General features: G+C 35.5%; 1 protein-coding gene across 10 annotated transcripts in view; it reads left to right on the top strand.

Annotated features, from left to right (window-relative positions):
• EFCAB13 (EF-hand calcium binding domain 13) overlaps positions 1-21,943 on the top strand; it is a 277,023-nt gene that overhangs the window by 161,266 nt on the left and 93,814 nt on the right. For all 10 annotated transcript variants that reach the window (XR_012514684.1, XM_074388801.1, XM_074388793.1 and 7 more), the window contains 4 exons: positions 3,285-3,428; positions 3,809-3,880; positions 20,220-20,270; positions 21,039-21,143. Coding sequence is in view for 9 of the 10 variants with exons in the window: in XM_074388801.1 (XP_074244902.1) it covers positions 3,285-3,428; positions 3,809-3,880; positions 20,220-20,270; positions 21,039-21,143 (372 nt within the window). In the remaining variant the exon portion in view is untranslated. The remainder of the gene's footprint in view (positions 1-3,284; positions 3,429-3,808; positions 3,881-20,219; positions 20,271-21,038; positions 21,144-21,943) is intronic.

Raw genomic sequence — 21,943 nt, forward strand, 5'->3', positions numbered from 1 at the left:
TCCATCTGGAGTTAATTTTAGTGTAAGGTGTCAAGAAGGGGTGCAGTTTCTGTTTTCTGCACATGGCAAGCCAGTTTTCCCAATACCATTTATTAAACAGGGAATCCTTTTTGCATTGCTTGTTTTTGTGAGGTATGTCAAAGATCAGATGATTGTAGATGTGTGGCATTGCCTCCGAGGCCTCTGTTCAGTTCCATTGGTCTATATCTCTGTTTTGGCACTGGTACCATGCTGTTTTGATTACTGTAGCCTTGTAGTATAGTTTGAAGTCAGGTAGTGTGATGCCTCCAGCTTTGTTCTTTTTGCTTAGAATTTACTTGACTATGCGGGCTCTCTTTTGGTTCCATACGAAGTTTAAGGTGATTTTTTCCAGTTCTGTGAAGGTCATTGGTAGCTTGATGGGGATAGCATTGAATCTATAAATTACTTTGGGCAATATGGCCATTTTCACAGTATTGATTCTTTCAATTTTTTTTTTTTTTTTTTTTTTTGAGACAGAGTTTCACTCTTGTTACCCAGGCTGGAGTGCAATGGCGCGATCTTGGCTCACCACAACCTCCACCTCCTGGGTTCAGTCAATTCTCCTGCCTCAGCCTCCTGTGTAGCTGGGATTACAGGCATGTGCCACCATGCCCAGCTAATTTTTAGTATTTTTAGTAGAGACGGGTTTTCACCATGTTGACCAGGATGGTCTTGATCTCTTGACCTCGTGATCCACCCGCCTCGGCCTCCCAAAGTGCTGGGATTACAGGCTTGAGCCACCGCCCCCGGCCAGTATTGATTCTTTCTAACCATGAACGTGGAATGTTTCTCCATCTGTCTGTGTCCTCTCATATTTCCTTGAGCAGTGGTTTGTAGTTCTCCTTGAAGAGGTCCTTCAAATCCTTTGTTAGTTGTATTCCTAGGTATTTTATTCTCTTTGTAGCAATTGTGAATGGTAGTTCTTGATTTGGCTCTCTTTAAGTCTGTTATTGGTGTATAGGAATGCTTGTGATTTTTGCACGTTGACTTTGTATCCTGAGACTTTGCTGAAGTTACTTATCAGTTTAAGGATATTTGGGGCTGAAACAATAGGGTCTTCTAAATATACAGTCATGTCATCTGCAAATAGAGACAATTTGACTTCCTCCTTTCCTAATTGAATACGCTTTATTTCTTTTTCTTGCCTGATTGCTCTGGCTAGAACTTCCAATACTAAATTGAATAGGAGTGGTGAGAGAGGGCATCCTTGTCTAGTGCCACATTTCAAAGGGAATGCTTCCAGGGGAGGGACAGCAGAGGTTGGGGAGTTGGGGAGGGATAACTAACTAGAATAACCAACTTAGAGAAGAACATAAATGACTTGATGGAGCTGAAAAACACAGCACAAGAACTTCAAGAAGCATACACAAGTTTCAATAGCCAAATAGATCAAGCAGAAGAAAGGATATCAGAGATTGAAGATCAAATCAATGAAATAAAATGAGAAGGCAAGAAAAGAGAACAAAAAGTGAAAAGAAATGAACAAAGCCTTCAAAAACATATGGGATTACATGAAAAGACCTAATCTGCACCTGATTGGTGTACCAGAAGATGACAGTGAGGGATAACATGGGGAGAAATGCCAGCTATAGGTGATGGGGAGGAAGGTAGCAAATAACATTGCCATGTATGTACCTATGCAACAATCCTGCATGTTCTTCACATGTACCCCAAAACCTAAAATACAATATATATTTTTTTAAATGAGATTTTATCATGAGACAATTCACTGTTGAAACATTTAGAAACATATAGGAACATACTGAAACATATACACTTTCTTTATAGTATTCTTTCAGTACTCCACTACCCAGCCATAAGGGATTGTATGTAATCTGTTTTTAATATATTGAATTAACTGGCATCCTCAACATAAAAAAAAAGTCTGTGGAACCTCTAGGTCTCTTTAAAATTTTGGCTAATTTAATTAGCAAATTCACAACTATTTTGGATTCCCTGAGTCTCCTTGAAGCAGCCAGTATTTTTAAGAAGAGTTTAAATGCTTAATATTTTCTAAACTCTTTCTAAATGCTTTCTAAATTGAAACAGAACTGAATTCAAAAGACTCAATTTAGGTAGCTACAAAATGAAATTGTTTAAGATATTAAGTGTTTTTAGTAGATGAAATAGTTTTTCCTTAATCCTTGGTTTTCTAATTGAGGCCTATAAGACTTTCCTAGTTAAGTGGTTCATAAGCTTAAACTCATACTGGGTTAATCTTTATGATAAAATGGCATTTATCATAATATAATGCTTAACATTTTTTTTACTTGGAAGAGTAATTTACCCATGGTACTTTCCAAATTAAATGTTATCTTTTTTGGTAGTTAAATGTTAGTCCCAAGCTTTCCATTATTTGGGGGACATTTCTATGCATATGTGTTGATGGATGTAAATAATCCTCTAAATTAAAAAAATTGATAATAGTCATATTAAATTATGACCACTTATTCAATATTAGGCAAAAGAATTAATTTAAGATAGTTATCATATCTTTAATAGAATTCTCAGCCTCCGATATGATAGAGAAGAGAATAAGCAGATCTTCTGAGTTTTCTTTTTATGTAATCATTCTTAAATCTCAGATTTAAATATCTACAATGATTTGGTTAGCATAATGGTTAAACATTCTGTCTGTAACGTCAGAAACCCTGGACTTCACACTTGATTTCATATTTAGTATCTATGGATTCTTGGGCAGAATAGCCTCTTTTTTTTTTTTTTTTTGAGACAGAGTTTCACTCTTGTTGCACAGAGTGGAGTGTAATGGCTCAGGCTGGCTCATTGCAAACTCCACCTCTAGGATCAAGTGATTCTCCTGCCTCAGCCTCCCAAGTAGCTGGGATTACAGATGCCTGCCACCATAGCTGGCTAATTTTTGTATTTTTAGTAGAGAAGGAGTTTCACCATGTTGACCAGGCTGATCTCAAACTCCCAACCTCAGGTGATTCACCCACCTTGGCCCCCTAAAGTGCTGGGATTATAGGCATGAGCCACCATGCTAGGCCAGAATAGCCTCTTTAAGGCTAGGTTTACTTGTCTCTTAAATAAGGGAAATATTAGTACTGACTTCACAGAGCTTTTGTGGGATTAAATGAGATGATATATGTAATCTCTGAGATGAGCTTGCTTGTGCCTGGCAAGCTCAGACAGTACTCATTAGGTAGTAGTAGCAGTAGTTATTACTATCTTTCAGGACCTACTAATAACATTTGAGTGTTTAAGAAGTTTTCCTGTATTGTGGGTTTTTTTTTTTTCTATAGAAACAGAAGACTCCTTGAAAGTTCTGGCCTCCATTAAGAAAAATGTAGCTAACCCTGATGACCTAGGCTTCATAATGGAAAGTGTAGGAGTTCCATTACCCCAAGATGTGATTGAAAGAACACTGAACAATGTGGCTCTCAGTGGTGAGTATTTAATGTATTTCTAGGTATCCTTTATCTTAGATAACATGATTCTGAGTGTTTCAAGAATTCTGAAGAGGTTTTCTGATTCATAGATTATCAAGGCTTTCTTGTACCTCTGCATTCATCTGGGTTCTAGTTATTGTCAGTTGTGTTCTAGTTATTTTCAGCAGCAGCATGCAGTGGAAAAATCTATGGAGGATGAGTATACAAACTTGTGTCTGAATGATATGTATGTACCTGTCTTTTTGATTGAATATATATCTAAATTTCAAAGCCATATCTATAAATTATTTCTTAATATAGCAATTATATTATAGTTGCCTGTTTCTTATATGTGATTATTTATTTTTCTATGTCCTCTGGTTTGCATTTTCTTTCAGAGGATGGGACAGTGAATTTAGAAGAGTTTATGAGCAATTTGGTCAATTCAGGATTTTCATCTCTACCGGAAAGTAAGAATTTTTAGTTGAATGGAGATATATAATGACATATGTGCTCTAGATATCTTGGAAAAACCCTAAGTAGGCTTTTGAGATGTTTTTAAACTTATTTAACACTAGCATTATTTTCTACTGCCTTTACATGTATAGCACAACTAAAAAAGACAATAGTGTAGGCTGGGCATGGTGGCTTACACCTGTAATCCCAGCACTTCGGGAGGCTGAGGCATTTGTGACCAGCTGGCCAACATGGTGGAACCCTGTCTCTGCTAAATGAAGATACAAAAATTAGCCAGGCATGGTTGCATATGCCTGTAGTCCCAGTTACTCTGGAGGCTGAGGCACGCAAATCACTTGAACCTGGGAGATGGAGGTTGCAGTGAGCCAAGATGGTGTCACTGCACTCTAACCTAGTTGATAGAGTGAGACCTCATCTCAAAACAACAACAAACAAACAAAAACCAAACCAAACAAAACAAAAAAAACAGAAGAAGAAGAAAAGTAAAAAGGAAAGAAAAGACTAGTTTTAAGGGAAAAATAGTTCTCTCTTCTGCTTAGTCTAAATACCAGAGTCTTTTTTTTTTTTTTTTTGGTATTCACTTTCTTTTTTTTTTTTTAATTTTTATTTTAGGTTTAGGGGTACATGTGCAGTTTTGCTATATAGGTAAATTATGTGTTGTAGGGGTTTGGTGTATAAATTATTTCATGACTAATGTAATAAGCATAGTACGTGATAGATAGTTTTCAATCCTCAACCTCCTTCAATCCTCCACCCTCAAGTAGGCCTCAGTATCTGTTGTTTCTTTCTTCATGTACATATGTACTCAATGTTTAGCTTCGACTTATAAGTAATAACATGTGGTATTTGATTTTCTATGCCTGCATTAGTTTGCTTAGGATAATGGCCTCCAGCTGCATCCATGTTGCTGCAAAGAACATGATTTCATTCCTTTTCTGGCTGCATAGTCTTCCATGGTATATACGTACTATATTTTCTTTATCCAGTCTACCACTGAGGTGCATTGACTTGCTATTGTGAAGAGTGCTGTGATGAACACACACATGCATATATATCTTTATGCCAGAACAATTTATATTTCTTTGGGTATCTACCCAATAATGAGACTCCTGGGTCAAATGGTAATTCTGTTTTAGGTTCTTTGAGAAATCACCTAACTGCTTACCACAGTGGTTAAACTAGTTGACATTCCCACTGGCAGTGTATAAGTGTTGCCTTTTCTACACAACCTTGCCAGCATCTGTTATTTTTTGACTTCTTAATAATAGTCATCTGACTGGTATGAGATATTATCTCATTATGGTTTTGATTTGCATTTCTCTAATGATTAGTGATGTTGAGCATTTTTTCAAATGCTTGTTGGCTGCATAAATGTCTTCTTTTGAAAAGTGTTCATGTCCTTTTCCCACTTTTTATTTATTTTTAATTTTTTAATATTTAACTTTTGTGGCTACATAGTAGGTGTATTTACTTATGCAGTACATGAGATGTTTTGATACAGGCATGCAATGTGAAATAGTCACATCATGGAAAATGGGGTATCAGTTCCCTCAAGCATTTTTTATTTTTGTTACAAACAACCCAATTCCACTTTTTTAGTTATTTTAGAATATATACCATTAAGTTATTATTGACTATAGTCATCCTGTTTTGCTATCAAATAGTAGGTCCTATTCATTCAATTTTTTGCTATCCATTAGCCATCCCTACCCACAACCCTCCCACTATCCTACTCAGCCTCTGGTAACCATCTTTCTACTTTCTGTGTTCATGAGTTCAATTGTTCTAATTTTTAGATTCCACAAATAAGTAAGAACATGTGATGTTTGTCTTTATGTGCCTGGATTATTTCACTTAACGTGACCTTCATTTCCATCCATGTTATTGCAAATGACAGGATCTCATACTTTTTAACAGCTGAATATTACTCCATGAGTATAAGTACCACATTGTCTTTATCCATTCATCTGTTGTGTTGATGGACACTTAGGTTGCTTCCAAATGTGAGCAGTGCTGCAACAAACATAGGAGTACAGATATCTCTTAAATATACTGATTTTCTTTCTTTTGGATATATATTCATCAGTGGGATTGCTAGATCATATGGTAGCTCAATATTTAGTTTTTTAAGAAACCTCTCAACTGTTCTCCATAGTGGTTGTGCTAATTTACATTCCCACTAACAGTGTACAAGGGTTCCCCTTTCACTAGGCTTTTATTTTAGATATAAGCCGTTTTGACTGGGGTAAGATAACTCATTGTAATTTTGATTTGCACATCTGTGATGATCAATGATGTTGAGCACTTTTTCATATGCCTGTTTGCTATTTGTATGTCTTCTTTTGAGAAATGTCTGTTCAAATCTTTTGCCCATTTTTTTATTGGATTATTTTTTTTCTCTATAGATTTAGGAAACTCCTTATATATTCTGGTTATTAATCTTTGTCAGCCGGATAGTTTGCAGATATTTTCTCCCATTCTGAGGATTATCTCTTCACTTTGTTGATTGTTTCCTTTCTATGCAGAAGCTTTTAAACTTGATGTGATCACATTTATCCATTTTTACTTTGATTTCCTGTGCTCGTGGGATTTGCTTAAGAAAATTTTGCCCAAATTAATGTCCTGGAGATTTTTCCCACTGTTTTCCTGTAGTAGCTTGATAGTTTGAAGTCTTAGGTTTAAGTTTTTAATCCATCATCTGATTTTTGTATATGGCAAGAGATAGGGGCCTAGTTTCATTCTTCTGCATATAGATAACCAGTTTTCTCAGCACCGTTTATTGAAAAGACTGTCTTTCCCTTGGTGTATGTTCTTGGCACCTTTGTCAAAAATGAGTTCACTGTAGGTGTGAGGATTTGTTTCTGGGTTCTCTGTTCTGCTCCATTGGTGTATGGGTTTGTTTTTATACCAGTACCATTCTATTTTGGTTACTATAGCTCTGTGTATACTTTGAAATCAGGTAATGTGCTTCTTCCAGTTTTGTTCTTTTTGCCTAGGTTAGCTCTTTAGCTATTCTGAGTGTTTATGGTTCCATATAAATTTTAGAAAATTTTTTTCTATTTCTGTGAAGAATGTCATTGTTATTTTGATAGGGATTGCATTGAATCTGTAGATTCCTTTGGGTAGTAAAGACATTTTAACAATATTGATTCTTCTAATTCATGAACATAAAATATCTTTCCAGTTTTTAGTGTCTTCTTCAATTTTTTCATCAGTGTTTTATAGTTTTCATTATAGAGATTTATCAGGTCTTTGGTTAAGTTAATTCCTAGGTATTGAATTTTATTTGTGGCTACTGTAAATGGGATGATATTTTTTATTTCTTTTTCACATTGTTCACTGTTGGTATATAGAAATGCTGCTGACTTTTGTATGTTAGTTTTGTATCCTGCAACTTTACTGAATAGTTTTTTGGTGGAGTCTTTAGGATTTTCCAAATATAAGATCATATTATCTGCAAACAAGGATAATTTGACTTCTTCCCAATTTGGATGCCTTTTATTTCTTTCTCTCATCTGATTACTGTACCTAAGACTTCCAGTACCATGCTGAATATAGCAGTGACAGTAGGCATACTTGTCATGTACTAGATCTTAAAGGAAAAGCTTTCAATTTTTCCCCATTCAGTATGATACTAGCTGTGGGTCTGTTGTATATGGTTTTTATTGTGGTGAAGTATGTTTCTTTTGTACAAAATTTTTTGGATTTTTATCATGAAGGAATGTTGAGTTTCATCAAATGCTTTTTCAGCATCAATTGAAATGATCAAATGGTTTTTATCCTTTATGTTGTTGATATGATGTATCACATTAATTGAGTTGCATATGTTGGACGATCCTTGCACCCCAGGAATCAATCCCACTTGATCATGATGAGTGATCTTTCTAATATATTGTTGAATTCAGTTTTAGTATTTTGTTGAGGATTTTTGCATCAGCAATCATCAGAGATACTGACTTGTAGTTTTGTTTTGTTTTGTTTTTCCGTGTGTTTTTATCTGGTTTTGGTATCAGGGTAATTCTGGCCTTGAAAAATGAGTTTGGAAGTATTCTCTTGTCCTCTATTTTTCAGAATAGTTTGAGTAGGATCGGCATTATTTCTTCTGTAAATGTTTGGCATGATTCAGCAGTGAAGCCATCAGATTCTGTGCTTTTCTTTTCTAGGAGACTTTTTATTAGGTCTTCAATCTTGTTACATATTACTGATTGCTTCAGATTTTGGAGTTCTTCCTGGTTCAATCTTGGTAGATTTTATGTGCCCAGAAATTTGCTCATTTCTTCTAGTCTTTCCAATTTATTGACATATAATTGGTCATAGTAGCCTCTAATGATGCTTTGAATTTCTGCAGCATAAATTATAATGACTCCTTTTTCTCTTCTGATTTTATTTGTTTGTATCTTTGTTTTTTTCTTAGTTAGTCTAGATAAAGGTTGTCAGTTTGGTTTAACTTTTCAAAATGCCAACTTTCAGTTTCATTTATCTTTTGTATTTTTTCTTTGTTTTAATTTTATTTGTTTCTGCTCTGATCTTTATTATTTCTTTTCTTCCACTAATTTTGAATTTGTCTTTCTCTTGCTTTTCTAGTTTTTTTAAGATGCTTTGTTAGATTGTTTATTTGAATTTTTTTTTCTTTTCTCATATAGGTACTTATGGCTATAAATTTCCATCTTAGGGCTGCTTTAGCTATATCCCATAGGTTGTAGTATGTTGTGTTTCCTTTATCATTTGTTTCAATACATTTTTAAATTTTCTTCTTAGTGTCTTCATTAACCTACTAGTCATGTAGGAGCATACTGTTTAATTTCCATGTATTTGTGTAGTTTCCAGAATTTCTCTTGTTATTAATTTCTAATTTTATTCCATTGTGATCAGATAAGCTGTTGGATATTATTTCAATTTTTATTTTTATTTTTATTTTGAGCCTGAGTTTCACTTTGTCTCCCAGGCTGGAGTGCAATGGTGTGATCTCAGCTCACTATAACCTCTGCCTCCTGGGTTCAAGTGATTCTCCTTCCTAAGCCTCCTGAGTAGCTGGGATTACAGACACCCACCACCATGCCCAGCTAATATTTTTATTTTTAGTAGCAATGGGGTTTTGCCATGTTAATAAGGCTGGTCTTGAGCTCCTGACCTCAAGTGATCCACCTGCCTCGACCTCCCAAAGTACTGGATTACAGATGTGAGCCACTGTGCCCAGCCTTCAATTTCTTTTTAATGTTTTTAAGACTTGTTTTGTGACCTAGTATGTGGTCTAACCTTGAGGATGATCCATATGCTGAGAAAAAGAATGTGTATTCTGCAGCCATTGGATGAAATGTTCTGTAAATATCTATTAGATTCATTTGGCCTATAGTGCCGATTAGATCTGATGTGTCTTTGCTAATAGTCTGAAAGATTTGTCCATTGCTGAAAGTGGGGTGTTGAAATCTCCAGCTACTATTGTATTGGAGTCCATTTCTCTGTTTAGCTCTAATACTATTCGCTTTATACATCTGGGTGCTCCAGTGTTGGGTGCATATACATTTAAAATTGTTTTATCTTCTTGCTGAATTGACCCCTTTACTATTATATAGTGACCTGCTTTGCCTGTTCTTATAGCTTTTGTCTTGAAACCTACTTTTTCCGATATAAGTCTGGGAAGTTCTGCTCTTTTTGAGTTTCTATTGACATGGAATATCTTTTTTCTATCCCTTTATTTTTAGTCTGTGTGTGTCTTTATAAGTGAAATGTATTTCTTATAGGCAACAGATCAGTAAATCTTGTTTCTTCAATTCAGCCACTCTGTGTCTGGATTGAAGAGTTTAATCTATTTACATTCAATGTTATTATTGATAAGTGAGGACTTATTCCTGCCATTTTAAAATTTGTTTTCTGATTGTTCTGGGTTTTTTCTTCTTCTTTCTTTCCATCCTGTCTTCTTTTAGTGAAGGTAATTTTTTCTGGTGATATGATTTAGGTTTCTTGCTTTTTATTTTTTGTGTATGTTTTTTGGTTTGAGGTTATCAAGAGGCTTACAAATACTATTTTATAGCACAGTATTGTAAACTGTTAACAACACTGTTTGCCTAAACAAACAAATAAGCAAAAAGAAAACTAATGTATGCCTTCACTTTGTCCCCTTTTTAATATATTGGTTTTTTCTATTTATATCTTCTTATACTGTTTATGTCTTGGAAAGTTACTGCTGTTATTATTTTTGATTGATTCATTGTTTTGTCTTTCTACTTAGGATAAGAGTAGTTTACATACCACAGTTGTAGTGTTATAATATTCTATGTTTTTCTGTGTATTTACCATTACCAGTGAGTTTTGTACCTTCAGGTGATTATTTATTGCTCATTAATGTCCTTTTATTTCTGACTGAAGCATTCCTTTTAGCATTTCATGTAGGACAGGTCTGGTATTGACAAAATCTCTTAGCTTTCTTTGTCTAGGAAGATCTTTATTTTTCCTTTGTGTTTGAAGAATATTTTCACTGGATATACTATTCTAGAGTAAAACTTTTTCCCTATAGCACTGTAAATATGTCATGCCACTCTCTCCTGGCCTGTAAGGTTTCTACTGAAAAGTCAACTGCCAAACATATTGGAGCTCCATTTTATGTTATTTGTTTCTTTTTTTTCTTGCAACTTTAAGGATTCTTTCTTTATCCTTGATCTTTGGAAGCTTGATTAAATGACTTTAAGTAGTCTTCTTTGGGTTAAATCTGCTTGGTGGTTAGAACATTCTTGTAATTGGATATTGATATACTTCCTTAGGTTTGTAAAGTTCTCATTCTTATCCCTTTGAATAAACTTTCTACCCTTATCTCTTTCTCTATCTCTTCTTTAAGGCCAACTACATACAGATTTGCCCTTTTGAAGCTATTATCTAGATCCTATAGGCATACTTCACTGTTTTTTATTCTTTTTTCTTTTGTCCCCTCTGACTGTGTGCTTTCAAATAGTCCATCTTCAAGCTCACTAATTCTTTCTTCTGCTTAATCAATTCTGCTATTAAAAAGACTGATGTATTCTTCTGTATGCCAGTTGCACTTTTTAGCTCCAGATTTTCTGCCCAATTGTTTTTAATTATTTTAGTGTGTTTGTTAAATTTATCTGGTAGAATTCTGAATTCCTTCTCTGTTATATCGAATTTGTTTCCTCAACACAGCTCTTTTGAGTTCTGTGTCTGAAAAGTCACATATCTCTATTTATCCAGTATTGTTCCCTGGTGGCTTATTCATTTGGCGAGGTCGTGTTATTTGAATGTTGTTGATGCTACTAGATGTTGTTCAGTGTCTGGGCATTGAAGAGTTAGGTATTTTCTGTGGTCTCACTGTCTGGGCTTGTTTGTACATGTCCTTGGGAAGAACTTACAGGTATTTGAAAGGAATTGAGTATTGTGATCTAAGCTGTGTCTGCTTTAGGGAGCATGGCAAGCCTAGTAACACTGTGATTCTTGCAGACTTGTAGAGCCCTGATGGTCTTGGATAAGATTCGGGACAATTCTTTGGTTTATCAGGTAGATTCTTATTCTGTTATCTTACTTTCTCCCAAACAGTCTCTCTCTTTGTTCTGAGCCACCTAAAGCTGGGGGTGGAGTGACACAAGCATCCCTGTGGCCACTAACGCTATGACTGTACTGTGTGAGACCTAAAGCCAGTGCAGCACTGGGTCTCACCCAAGGCCTGCTGTAGCCGCTTCCTAACTATTTCCTATGTTCCCTCAAGGGTATGGGGCTTTGCAGTCAGCAAGTGGCAAAGGCCTGTGTCCTTTCCTTCAGAGTGATGAGTTTCCCCAGGCCCCAGGTAGGTCGAGAGGTGCCGTATGCAAGTCAGGGACTATGCGGTTTTCTCTTGTACTGTGGCTGAGCTGGCACTCAAATAAGAAGTTCTTGCCCCTCTTCCTTTGCCTTTTCAAAGGCTGAAAAGCCTCACACTATAGCCACTGCCACCACAGGCTATGAGAAGTACTGCCAGACTACTGCCAAGGGCTCTTAAGTAACTTTGTGTTGAATGCTGCTTGACTTGGGATGCATTCTTGAGGGCAATGGGTTTTCTTCTGGCCTAGGGCAGATCTAGAGTTGCCATCTAAGAGTCAAATCCTGGAATTGGGACCCCAAGAGGCTGCTTGGTGCTCTACCCTTCTGTGGCCATCCTGGTACCTAAGGTGCAAGACAAAGTTGCTTTTCTCAAGCAGAAGGAGTTTCGCCTCATAGCCACCACAGCTGGTAACATGCTGAGTCTCACCTGAAGCCAGCAATTCTCAGAGGCTCACTAAAGTCCCTTGATGTAGTCCTGGGTATTGCTGCTGGTTACTTGGGGGTCCAAGGGCTCTTCACTTAGAAGGTAATGAATGCTGCCAGCATTGGTCCTTCCTTTCAAGGCTGTGGCTTCCCTTCTGATCCATGGTATGTCTAGAAAAGTTGTGTGAGAGCTAGAGCCTGTAACAGGGGACTTAAAATTCCGACTGGTGTCCTATCCCACTGTGGCTCACCTCCTATCCAAGATGCAAAACAAAGTGCTGCTCCTCTTCCCTTTATTCTCTTCAAGTGGAAGGAAGGAGTCTCTTTTGGAGCCACAAGCTGTGCAGCCGGGGGTTAGGGAAGAGGTGATGCCAGCAGTGCCTTAGTTACCCCAGCTGGTGTCTTAGTAGGTCATGTGCCCCCCAACCAGTCCACTGTCTCTGAGCTCAGTACAGCACTGGGACTTGCCTATGAGTTGCAGTCCCTATGGCCTAGACTATCTTTCAAGTTTACTTAGAGCACTGAACACTTTAGCCCACAGTGGCAAGGTATGCAAGGACTCATTTTGACCACTGACATCAGTGATTCCCTTCTGGCCAGGGCTATTTTAAATGCTCCCTCCTTGGATGGGCATCAGCTGAGTTTGGTCTGATTTTCCTTTCTGCCTATAACAGGACAGCGCTGAGTTCAGTGCTTCACAATTTCTATGTTCTCTCTCTTTTGCTGCTGCTGGGGATTGAGTAGGGGTGGCATTGGGGATTCAAGACTGTATTTTCTCTCTTCAGTGCCTCTTTCATCAATGCAGAGTTAAAATCAGGTACTATGAGGACTCACCTGATTTTCAGTTCTTAAGAAGATTTGTGTGTGTGTGTGTGTGTGTGTGTGTGTAGACAGTTACATTGGTGTCCTTGCAGGGGGATGATTGGTAGAGCCTTCTGGTCCATCATCTTGCTATACCTTGTATATCCTTTTGCCCACGTTTTAATGGGGTTGTTTTGGATTGTAAATTTAAGTTTCTTATAGATCCTGAATATTAGACCTTTGTCAGATGCATAGTTTGCAAAAATTTTCTCCCGGTTTGTAGGTGGTCTGTTTATGCTGTTAATAGTTTATTTTGCTGTGCAGAAGCTCCTTAGTTTTATTAGGTCCCATTTGTTAAGTTTTGCTTTTGTTGCAGTTGCTTTTTGGTGTCTTTGTCATGAAGTTGTTACCAGGTCCTATGTCCAGACTGGTATTTTCTAAGATTGCCTTTAGCATCTTTATAGTTTTTGATTTTAGATTTAAGCCTTTAATTCATCTTGAGTTTATTTTTGTATGTAGTGTAAGGAAGGGGTCCAGTTTCAATCTTCTGCACATGGCTAGCCAATTAGCACCATTTATTAAATAGACAGTTCTTTTCCCATTGCTTGTTTTTGTGGATTTTGTTGAAGATCAGATCATTGTAGGTGTGTGGCTTTATTTCTGGGCTCTCTAATCTGTTCCATTGGTCTATGTGTCTGTTTTTGTACCGGTACCATGCTGTTTTTATTACTGTAGCCTCATAATGTGGTTTGAAATCAAATAACATGATGCTTCCAGCTTTGTTCTTTTTACTTAGGATTGCCTTTACTATTCAGGCTCTTTTTTGGTTCCATATGACTTTTAAAATAGTGTTTTCTAATTCTGTGAGGAACGTCATTGGTAGCTTGATAGGAATAGCAAGGATATTGGCCCGAGTTTTTGTTGTCATTGTTGTTAACATCTCTGTTAGGTTTTGGTATCAGGATGATGCTTGCTTCATAGAATAAGTTAGGAAGTAGTCTGTCCTCCTCAATTTTTTTGAATAGTTTCAGTAGGTTTAGTACCAGCTCTTCCTTATGTATCTGATAAAATTCTACTGTGAATCTGTCTGGTCTTGGACATTTTCAAAGGAAATGGAAATTGAATCAGTAGTTAAAAAAAACTGGTAAGGTTTTTTTTAACTACTGATTCAATTTGGGAACTCATTATTCATATGTTCAGGGACTCAGTCTCTTCTTGGTTCAATCTTGGGAGTTTGTGTGTTTCCAGGTATTTATCCATTTATTCTAAGTTTTCTAGGTATTCATGTCTCTGAGGGTTGTTTGTATTTCTGTGGGATCAGTGGTAACAGTCCCTTTGTCATTGGTTGTGTTTATTTGAATCTTCTCTTTTTCTAAGTCTAGCTAGTGTTCTATCTATCTTACTATTTCAAAGAATTATCTCCTGTATTTGTTGATCTTTTGTATGGTTCTTCACATCTCAGTTTTCTTTTTTTTTTTTTTTTGAAGTATGGAATATTTCATTTTATTTATTAAATACCATACTGAAAGTGAAAAGCAGAATTGGTTTTCAAAACATAGTTTCTACTGAATGTGATTACCTCTGGCCTCATTGTTAAGCCTGTGTGTGCCTCCCCGAATGTGGTCAATAGAAACTAACATTTGCTACTAACATTTTGTCTTTCAATATCTTCCCCTAAAGGCTTTGGTTCTAACAGATACATTAACTGACTTCTGATTTTTTCTTCTGGTGATAATTTTGCTGTTTTCCTACTGAATGAAATGTGTCCCCCCATCATTACAGCCTCAGATAAAAGTTTTCTAACTGATCAAACCCAACTCCTAACCCCATGGCACATATTCCTTGTTATAAGTGCAGAGCGTGAGCGGACGCCGCATTTCCACATCTCAGTTTTCTTTCGTTCAGCTCTGATTTTGGTTATTTCTTGTTTTGGGGTTTGTTTGCTCTTGTTTCTTTAGTTCCTTTGGACATGATGTTGGTTTATTAATTTGAGATCTTTCTAACTTTTTGATTTGAGTGTTTAGTGCTATAAACTTCTCTCTTAATACTGCTGTGGCCATGTCCCAGAGAATCTGGTATGTTTTTTATTACTTTCAAATAATTTATTTATTTCTGCCTTAATTCTGTTATACCCACAAGTTATTCAAAAGGAAGTAATTTAATTTCCATTTATTTTATGGTTTTGAGTGATTTTCTTAGCATTGATTTATATTTGTATCACACTGTGGTCTGAGAGTATGGTTGTTATGATTTCTTTTTTTGGTATTTGCTGAGGGTTGTTTTATGCCCAATTGTGTGGTTGATTTTAGAGTATGTGAGCCCCAGAGTGTTGATTGCAGTTGTCTTTTTCTAAGGGATCTTATGAAGGTAAAAATAATATTAGTTAAAAAATGACCAAACTAGGACTTAGAATTAGGCTATTTGCAAATTGCTCTAATTTAAATAAGTTGTTATTTGAGCAGTGTTTTGTAGTTCTCATTGTGGAGGTCTTTCACCTCCTTGGTTAGCTGTAGTCCTAGGTATTTTATAATTTTGTACCTATTGTAAATTGGGTTGTATTCTTGATTTGGCTCTCAGTTTGGAGGTTGTTGGTGTATAGGAATGCTACTGACATTTGTACATTGATTTTGTATCCTGAGTGACTGGGATGTAGGGCACCAAGTCTCTAGGCTGCATATAGCAGGGGGGCTCTGGGCCTGGCCTATGATACCATCTTTTTCTCCTAGGCCTCTGGGCCTGTGATGGGAGGGGCTGCCATGAAGACCTATGACATGCCCTGGAGACATTTTCCCCATTGCCCTGGGGTTTAATATTCATGTCCTTGTTATTTATGAAAATTTCTACAGCTAGCTTGAATTTCTCCCCAGAAAATGGGATTTTTTTTTTCTCTCACATTGTCAGGCTGCAAATTTTTCAAACTTTTATGCTATGCTTTCCTTTTAAAACTGAATACTTTTAACAGCACCCAAATTACCTCTTGAATGCTTTGCCACTTAAGAAATTTCTTCTTCCAGATACTCTAAATAATCTCTCCCAAGTTCAAAGTTCTGTAAATCTCTAGGGTAGAGGCAAAATGCCACTAATCTCTTTGCTAAAACATAGCAAAAGTCACTTTTACTCCATTTCCCAACAAGTTCCTCATCTCCGTGTGAGACCACCTCAGGCTGGATTTCATTGTTCATATCATTATCAGCATTTTTGTCAAAGCTATTCAACAAGTATCTAGGAAGTTCCAAACTTTCCCACATTTTTCTATCTTTTTCTGAGCCCTCCAAACAATTCCAACCTCTGCCTATCAGCCAGTTCCAAAATGATTTCTACATTTTCAGGTATCTTTTCAGGAGTGCCCCACTCTACAGGAACCAATTTACTGTATTAGTTTGTTTTCATGTTGTTGATAAAGACATGCCCAAGACTGAGCAATTTACAAAAGAAAGAGGTTTAATGGACGTACAGTTCAACATGGCTGGGGAGGCCTCAATCTTTAATTGACTTACAGTACAATCATGGCAGAAGGCAAGGGGGAGCAAGTCGCATCTTACATGGAGGGTGGCAGGCAAGGAGAGCTTGTACAGGAAAACTCCACCTTATGTCACCATCAGATCTTGTGAGACTTACTCACTACTATGAGAACAGCATGGAAAACATCTGCCCCTATGATTCAGTTGCCTCCCACTGGGTCCCTCCTACAGCATGTGGGAATTCAAGATGAGATTTGGGTGAGGACATAGCCAAACCATATCAGTAATATTGATATTTTATTCATAATTTTGCTGACCAAATGTATCTTCTTTTGAAATGTGTCTGTTCATGTCCTTTGCCCACTTTTTAATGGCTTTTTTTCCTTGTAAATTTGTTTAATTTCCTTATAGATGCTGGATATTGGAACTTTTTCAGATGCATAGTTTGCAAAATTTTTTTTCCATTCTGTAGGTTGCCTGTTTACTCTGTTGATAGTTTCTTTTGCTGTGCAGAAGCTGTTTAGTTTAATTGGATCCCATTTGTCATTGTTACTTTTGTTGCAATTGCTTTTGGAGTCTTCATCAGGAAATCCTTGCCCATTCCTATGTCTGGAATAGTTTCCTAGATTGTCTTCCAGGGTTGTTTATAGTTTTGAGTTTTAAATTTAATGTAAATTTTAATCCATCTTGATTTGATTTTTGTAAATGATGTAAGGAAGGGGTCAGTTTCAGTCTTTTGCATATGGCTAGACAGTTATCCCAGCACCATTTATTGAATAGAGAGTAATTTCCCACTGGTTATTTTTGTGAGCTTTGTCAAAGATCAGATGGTTGTAGGTGTGTGGCCTTATTTCTGAACTCTATTCTGTTCCCTTGGTCTGTGTGTCTGTTTTTTAACCAATACCATCCTGTTTTGGTTACTTTAGCCCTGTAGTTTAGTTTGAAGTCAGGTAGTATGATGTCTTCTGCTTTGTTCTTTTTTGCTTAGTATTACACTGGCTACTTGGGCCCTTTTTTGATTCATTATGAATTTTAGAATTTTTTTTTTGTAATTCTGTGAAGAATATCATTGGTAGTTTGATAGGAATGGCACTTAATCTATAAATTGCTTTGGGCGGTTTTGCCATTTTAATGCTATTGATTCTTCCTATTTATGAGCATGGAATGTTTTTTTGTTTGTTGGTATCTCTGATTTCTTTGAGCGGTGTTTTATACTTCTCTTTGTAAAGATCTTTCATATCCCTGGTTAGCTGTATTCCTAGGTATTTTATTGAAAGATTAATTTTCTAATTCTATTTTTTAAAAATATTTATTAATTGGCATTCTAATTTAAGAGAAAGCTTTTTCCTCCTCACACATATCAGTATAATGTAAGTAAAGACTTTCTTTTCCTCATTTATTTATTTATTCATTTGTTTATATCAGTATAGAATCATGGATTGAATTTAATGAGCTATTATTCAGTACTCTCATTGTTTATTTTCATGCTTAAGTGCTTTGTTCTCCATTTTTAATATAAAATGCTTTTTGTATTAATCATTATATCATGAACATGCTTCCATGTCAGTATACAAAGATTATTGAAGAATTTTTAAGGTTCCTGAGGTAATCAAATTTGTACTTTGGTGTAATCACTCACTCTGGTAGCAGTGTGGTAAATGAATTGGAAAAGAATTAGACTGAAGACAGTGCTGAGCAAGGGTTAGGGAGGCAAGGACAGAGATTAGAAGTAGTCCCCTTTTCTTTACCTCTGGGTAATATAATTAAAATTATTTCCCTCTGTGGAGATTTGAAGATAGGGAAATGATCTTCCCCCTCAAACAATGTTCAGTAGTTCATTGGATAGCTAGGCCTGTAGCTTAGAAGGGTTGTCTGATCTGAGATTTGGATTTACAAATATTTAACATTATAATGGTAGCCATTATATAGAATGTTCACTACTTCCAATCACTGTGCAAAGTATTATACATATATTATCTATTTCTCACAATAATCCTTTGAACTAGATTTTGTTATTTCCATTTACCAATAAATCAATCAGTAATCATACAGTTAGATGATTTGTAGCTGTATGAGTATTAATTTATTAGCTGCTAAGTAGTAGAGTGGAATTTTAGTTAAGCCTTGGATTAAATGAGATATCTTCAGGCAATTCAAGAAGTTTTTAAACTCAATTTATAGTTATGATAGTTCATTAGAAGTATTGTTGTATTTTGTGCCTAACTATGAAACCAAAACACTATGTGCTCGACTTGTTAGAGTATACAAAGACAAAAAAATTTGATCAGGGTTTCTGAACCTTGGCACTATTGATATTTTGGATTAGGTAATTCTTTGTTGTGGGGAGCTGTCCTGTGCATTGCCACATGTTTGGCAGCATCTCTGCCCTCTATCCATTAGATTCCAGTAGCACTCCATAATTGTGACAACCAAAAATGTTTCCAGAAATTGCCAAATATTTCCTGGGAGGCAAAATTGCCCAGTTAAGAACCACTGATGTAAATATTTGAGTTGGCATTTACAATGTATTTAATGTTGTTTATGAAAATATATTCTCTATATAGTGATCAGGGAATTGATAATGCTTTTGAATAGTTATTTATTAAAGATCTGCTATGTAATTAATCAGTTTATTCTTTCTTTTAATCAATATTTACTGTGTGTTTATTGTGGGCAGCCACTGTACTAGGCATTGAGAATACGAAGATAAATAAGAAAATTCCTTAATATAGCCTACAGTCTAGTGAGTATTACAATTAAACTCATGAGTACAAAATCTTGACTTTTTATCTTTTATCTTATCTTGGCTGAATTAAGGATGTTAAAGTATTTGCACACATGAGTTTGTGTTCTGAGTGATCTTAACTACTGGAATAAATTATGTTCCAATCAGCATTTTTATAAGTTAAATCAAGATGTTCTCATTTCTCCCTTCTCCAGAGGGTTGCATCTATGTTCTGGAAGATTTGTGTAGAGGTGCCTGGGGAAAGGGAGGCACCTCTCCTCATATATCTTTATGATGATATGTCTGTTCTGATCTTCATTTGGCCTCTCATGTTGGCACTAACTGAATGACCTGAATTTTTACCTGGCATTTTATCTTGCAACATGCACTTGCACTGGTTACTTTGCACTTTTAGATTGACTGCCAGACTGCTTTGGGGCTTTTGACTCTTACAACCCTCTGTTCCCTTCACTGTGTCATGGAAAATATTTTGCTATTCTTGCATGCCATACTGGAGCTATAGAAAATTTGGTGGCTATCAGAGACCTTTCTTCTTACATATCAGTACTGGCATTTCTTTTCTACTTTCTCCTTGCTATGGTTTCTCAAAAAAGTCTATGTGTCTTGCTGCCTTCTAGGGCTCTTAATGGACTATAAGCATATTTTTGTTGGTTAGCATACACAAATTAGAAGGGAAAGCTCACTAAAATAGATTACTCAAAAAAGTTTATTTTGTTAGATAATAAGAGGAAAAAGTACCATATCCCTATCTCCTTACAGTAGCAGAATGAATAAAACAGATGGAGCATCTTCCCTTCATCATCTAAAAAGGAACTCATGTCGAGTTCTGAAAGATATTACAAAACTTAAATACTGGGTTTTTTTGTTGTTGTTTTTTGGTCTATTACATATTTCAGAGGTGCCTTATTTTGTGAATCATTCATTAAGTCTCAGAAACAAGAATCTTCCTTAATTATTCCTGATTCTACCCTTATACTTATTTTTAATTAAATGAGGTTATAGGTCAATATATACAACATCCCAGAACTGCTATGTTTAACATTAATGATTTGATAAAACTTACTATAATTGTGACATAATTTCTTCTTTATTTTGGAGCTGATAATGAAGTGAAAAAGAAAAACGGAATAAAAAATGGGGCACTCATAGGTGAGTTAAAATTTGTTAATTAAACAAACATTTACTGAATAACTAGGCAGTGCTAGACACTATATTAAGAGCTAAAAATATGAATAAGTAAAATGAACTTCTAAAACTTAACAGTACTAGCTGTGGCAACATTGTTTTTGTATATACTTTTTAAAAATATAGTTCATTTGGTAAACATAGAGACAACACATTTATTTTAAAATACTCATTTTGTTCTTAGACAACTAGTTTAATAGTTTCCCTTCCACGTTATTTTGTTATTATATGGCCATTTCTTATTACGTGAGATTTCTTTTGGCTACATCTAGATCTGAGAAAATATTTAGTAATATTATCCTTTTGAGACAGCATGCTATTTTATTACTTTTCAATTTCTTAATAATCTTGGCAAGTAAAAAAAATCACAAAATTATAGGTATTCATGGAAAATCATACCTTGAATAATTGTTTTAATTTAATAAATAGAGATTGTAGAGTTGGCAATTCAAGTAAAATCAAGCCTTCCAACTCAACTTTTCAAAGCCTTTATTGATTATCATTATTCAGTTTGGTTTCTGCTTTACCATAATTAATTAAATAATTACCTGATCAAAATGTTTTATTCATCTTTATAAAGTTAAGGATTTGTGTTCTAAAGTACAATAAACACCAATGGATGATTTTCTTTCATTATTTCAAACAGCAAGTAGTACTTATAACACGTAAACTTCACACTGTTGTATGATTTGATATTTTTCTTATTCCCATCAATACACTTGTTTTCTAAAGGAGAGAAGATTGATGTCAGAAATGTGGATGCTATTCTGAAAAACATGGATATAAAACTTACAGAAGAAGAACAACAATGTCTACTAGACCACCTGTCTGCTACTGGTGAGGCTTTAAAATATCTCATTATGGTTATGACTTTGAAGACTTTTCTGTGGGAGTTTCTAATTCTATACTTATTTGAATTGCCTAGGCTAAATATTTTTTTAAAATTATTTTCATACCATTACAAAAGTCCTGCTACTTACTATTTGACAGGCTAAGCAATAGTAAACTTCTTAGATGTTAATACCCTCCTGTCAGATGATTCTCCCTAAAGCACAGCTTTTAATGTGCTACCCTGCTGTTCAAAAACCTTTAGTGACTATGCACACCTGTATTTTTGCCTCAACTGTTTTCATTTTTAAAAATTGAGTATAATGTATATATAATAAAACCACAGATTAAGATTAGAATAAGATGGGCTTTTTAATTCAATAAATATTTAAGGAATACTATTTGCAACAACTGGGAGAAAAATAATTATAAATACAGCAATAACACACTCCTGAGATACTTTGAAATTAACCAGTCTTTACTTTCCAAGGGGATTGTGGAGAAGCGTTGTGAATAAGAGTAAATAACAGAATTGAATAATCTATCTAGTCAGGAATGGAGTCTCCAAGTCTCTTTGCTTTTCTGTCATTTGAAAGTAAATCACAGCTACAGAATAAAGGAAAACAATATTCTTAGATATGGGTGATAAATTTACCTTTTTAGAGAATTCCCTTATGCTCCTTGCCAGTTAGTTACTTATTCCCTCCCAAGAGACAAACCACATTTCTACCACATTCTTATTACCATTGATTATTTTGCCTGTTACAGAACTTCCTATGAATGGAATTATACAGTATAATCTTATGTAT

Source organism: Saimiri boliviensis, chromosome 17 (assembly GCF_048565385.1).
Source record: "Saimiri boliviensis isolate mSaiBol1 chromosome 17, mSaiBol1.pri, whole genome shotgun sequence".
Taxonomy (NCBI): Eukaryota; Metazoa; Chordata; class Mammalia; order Primates; family Cebidae; genus Saimiri; species Saimiri boliviensis.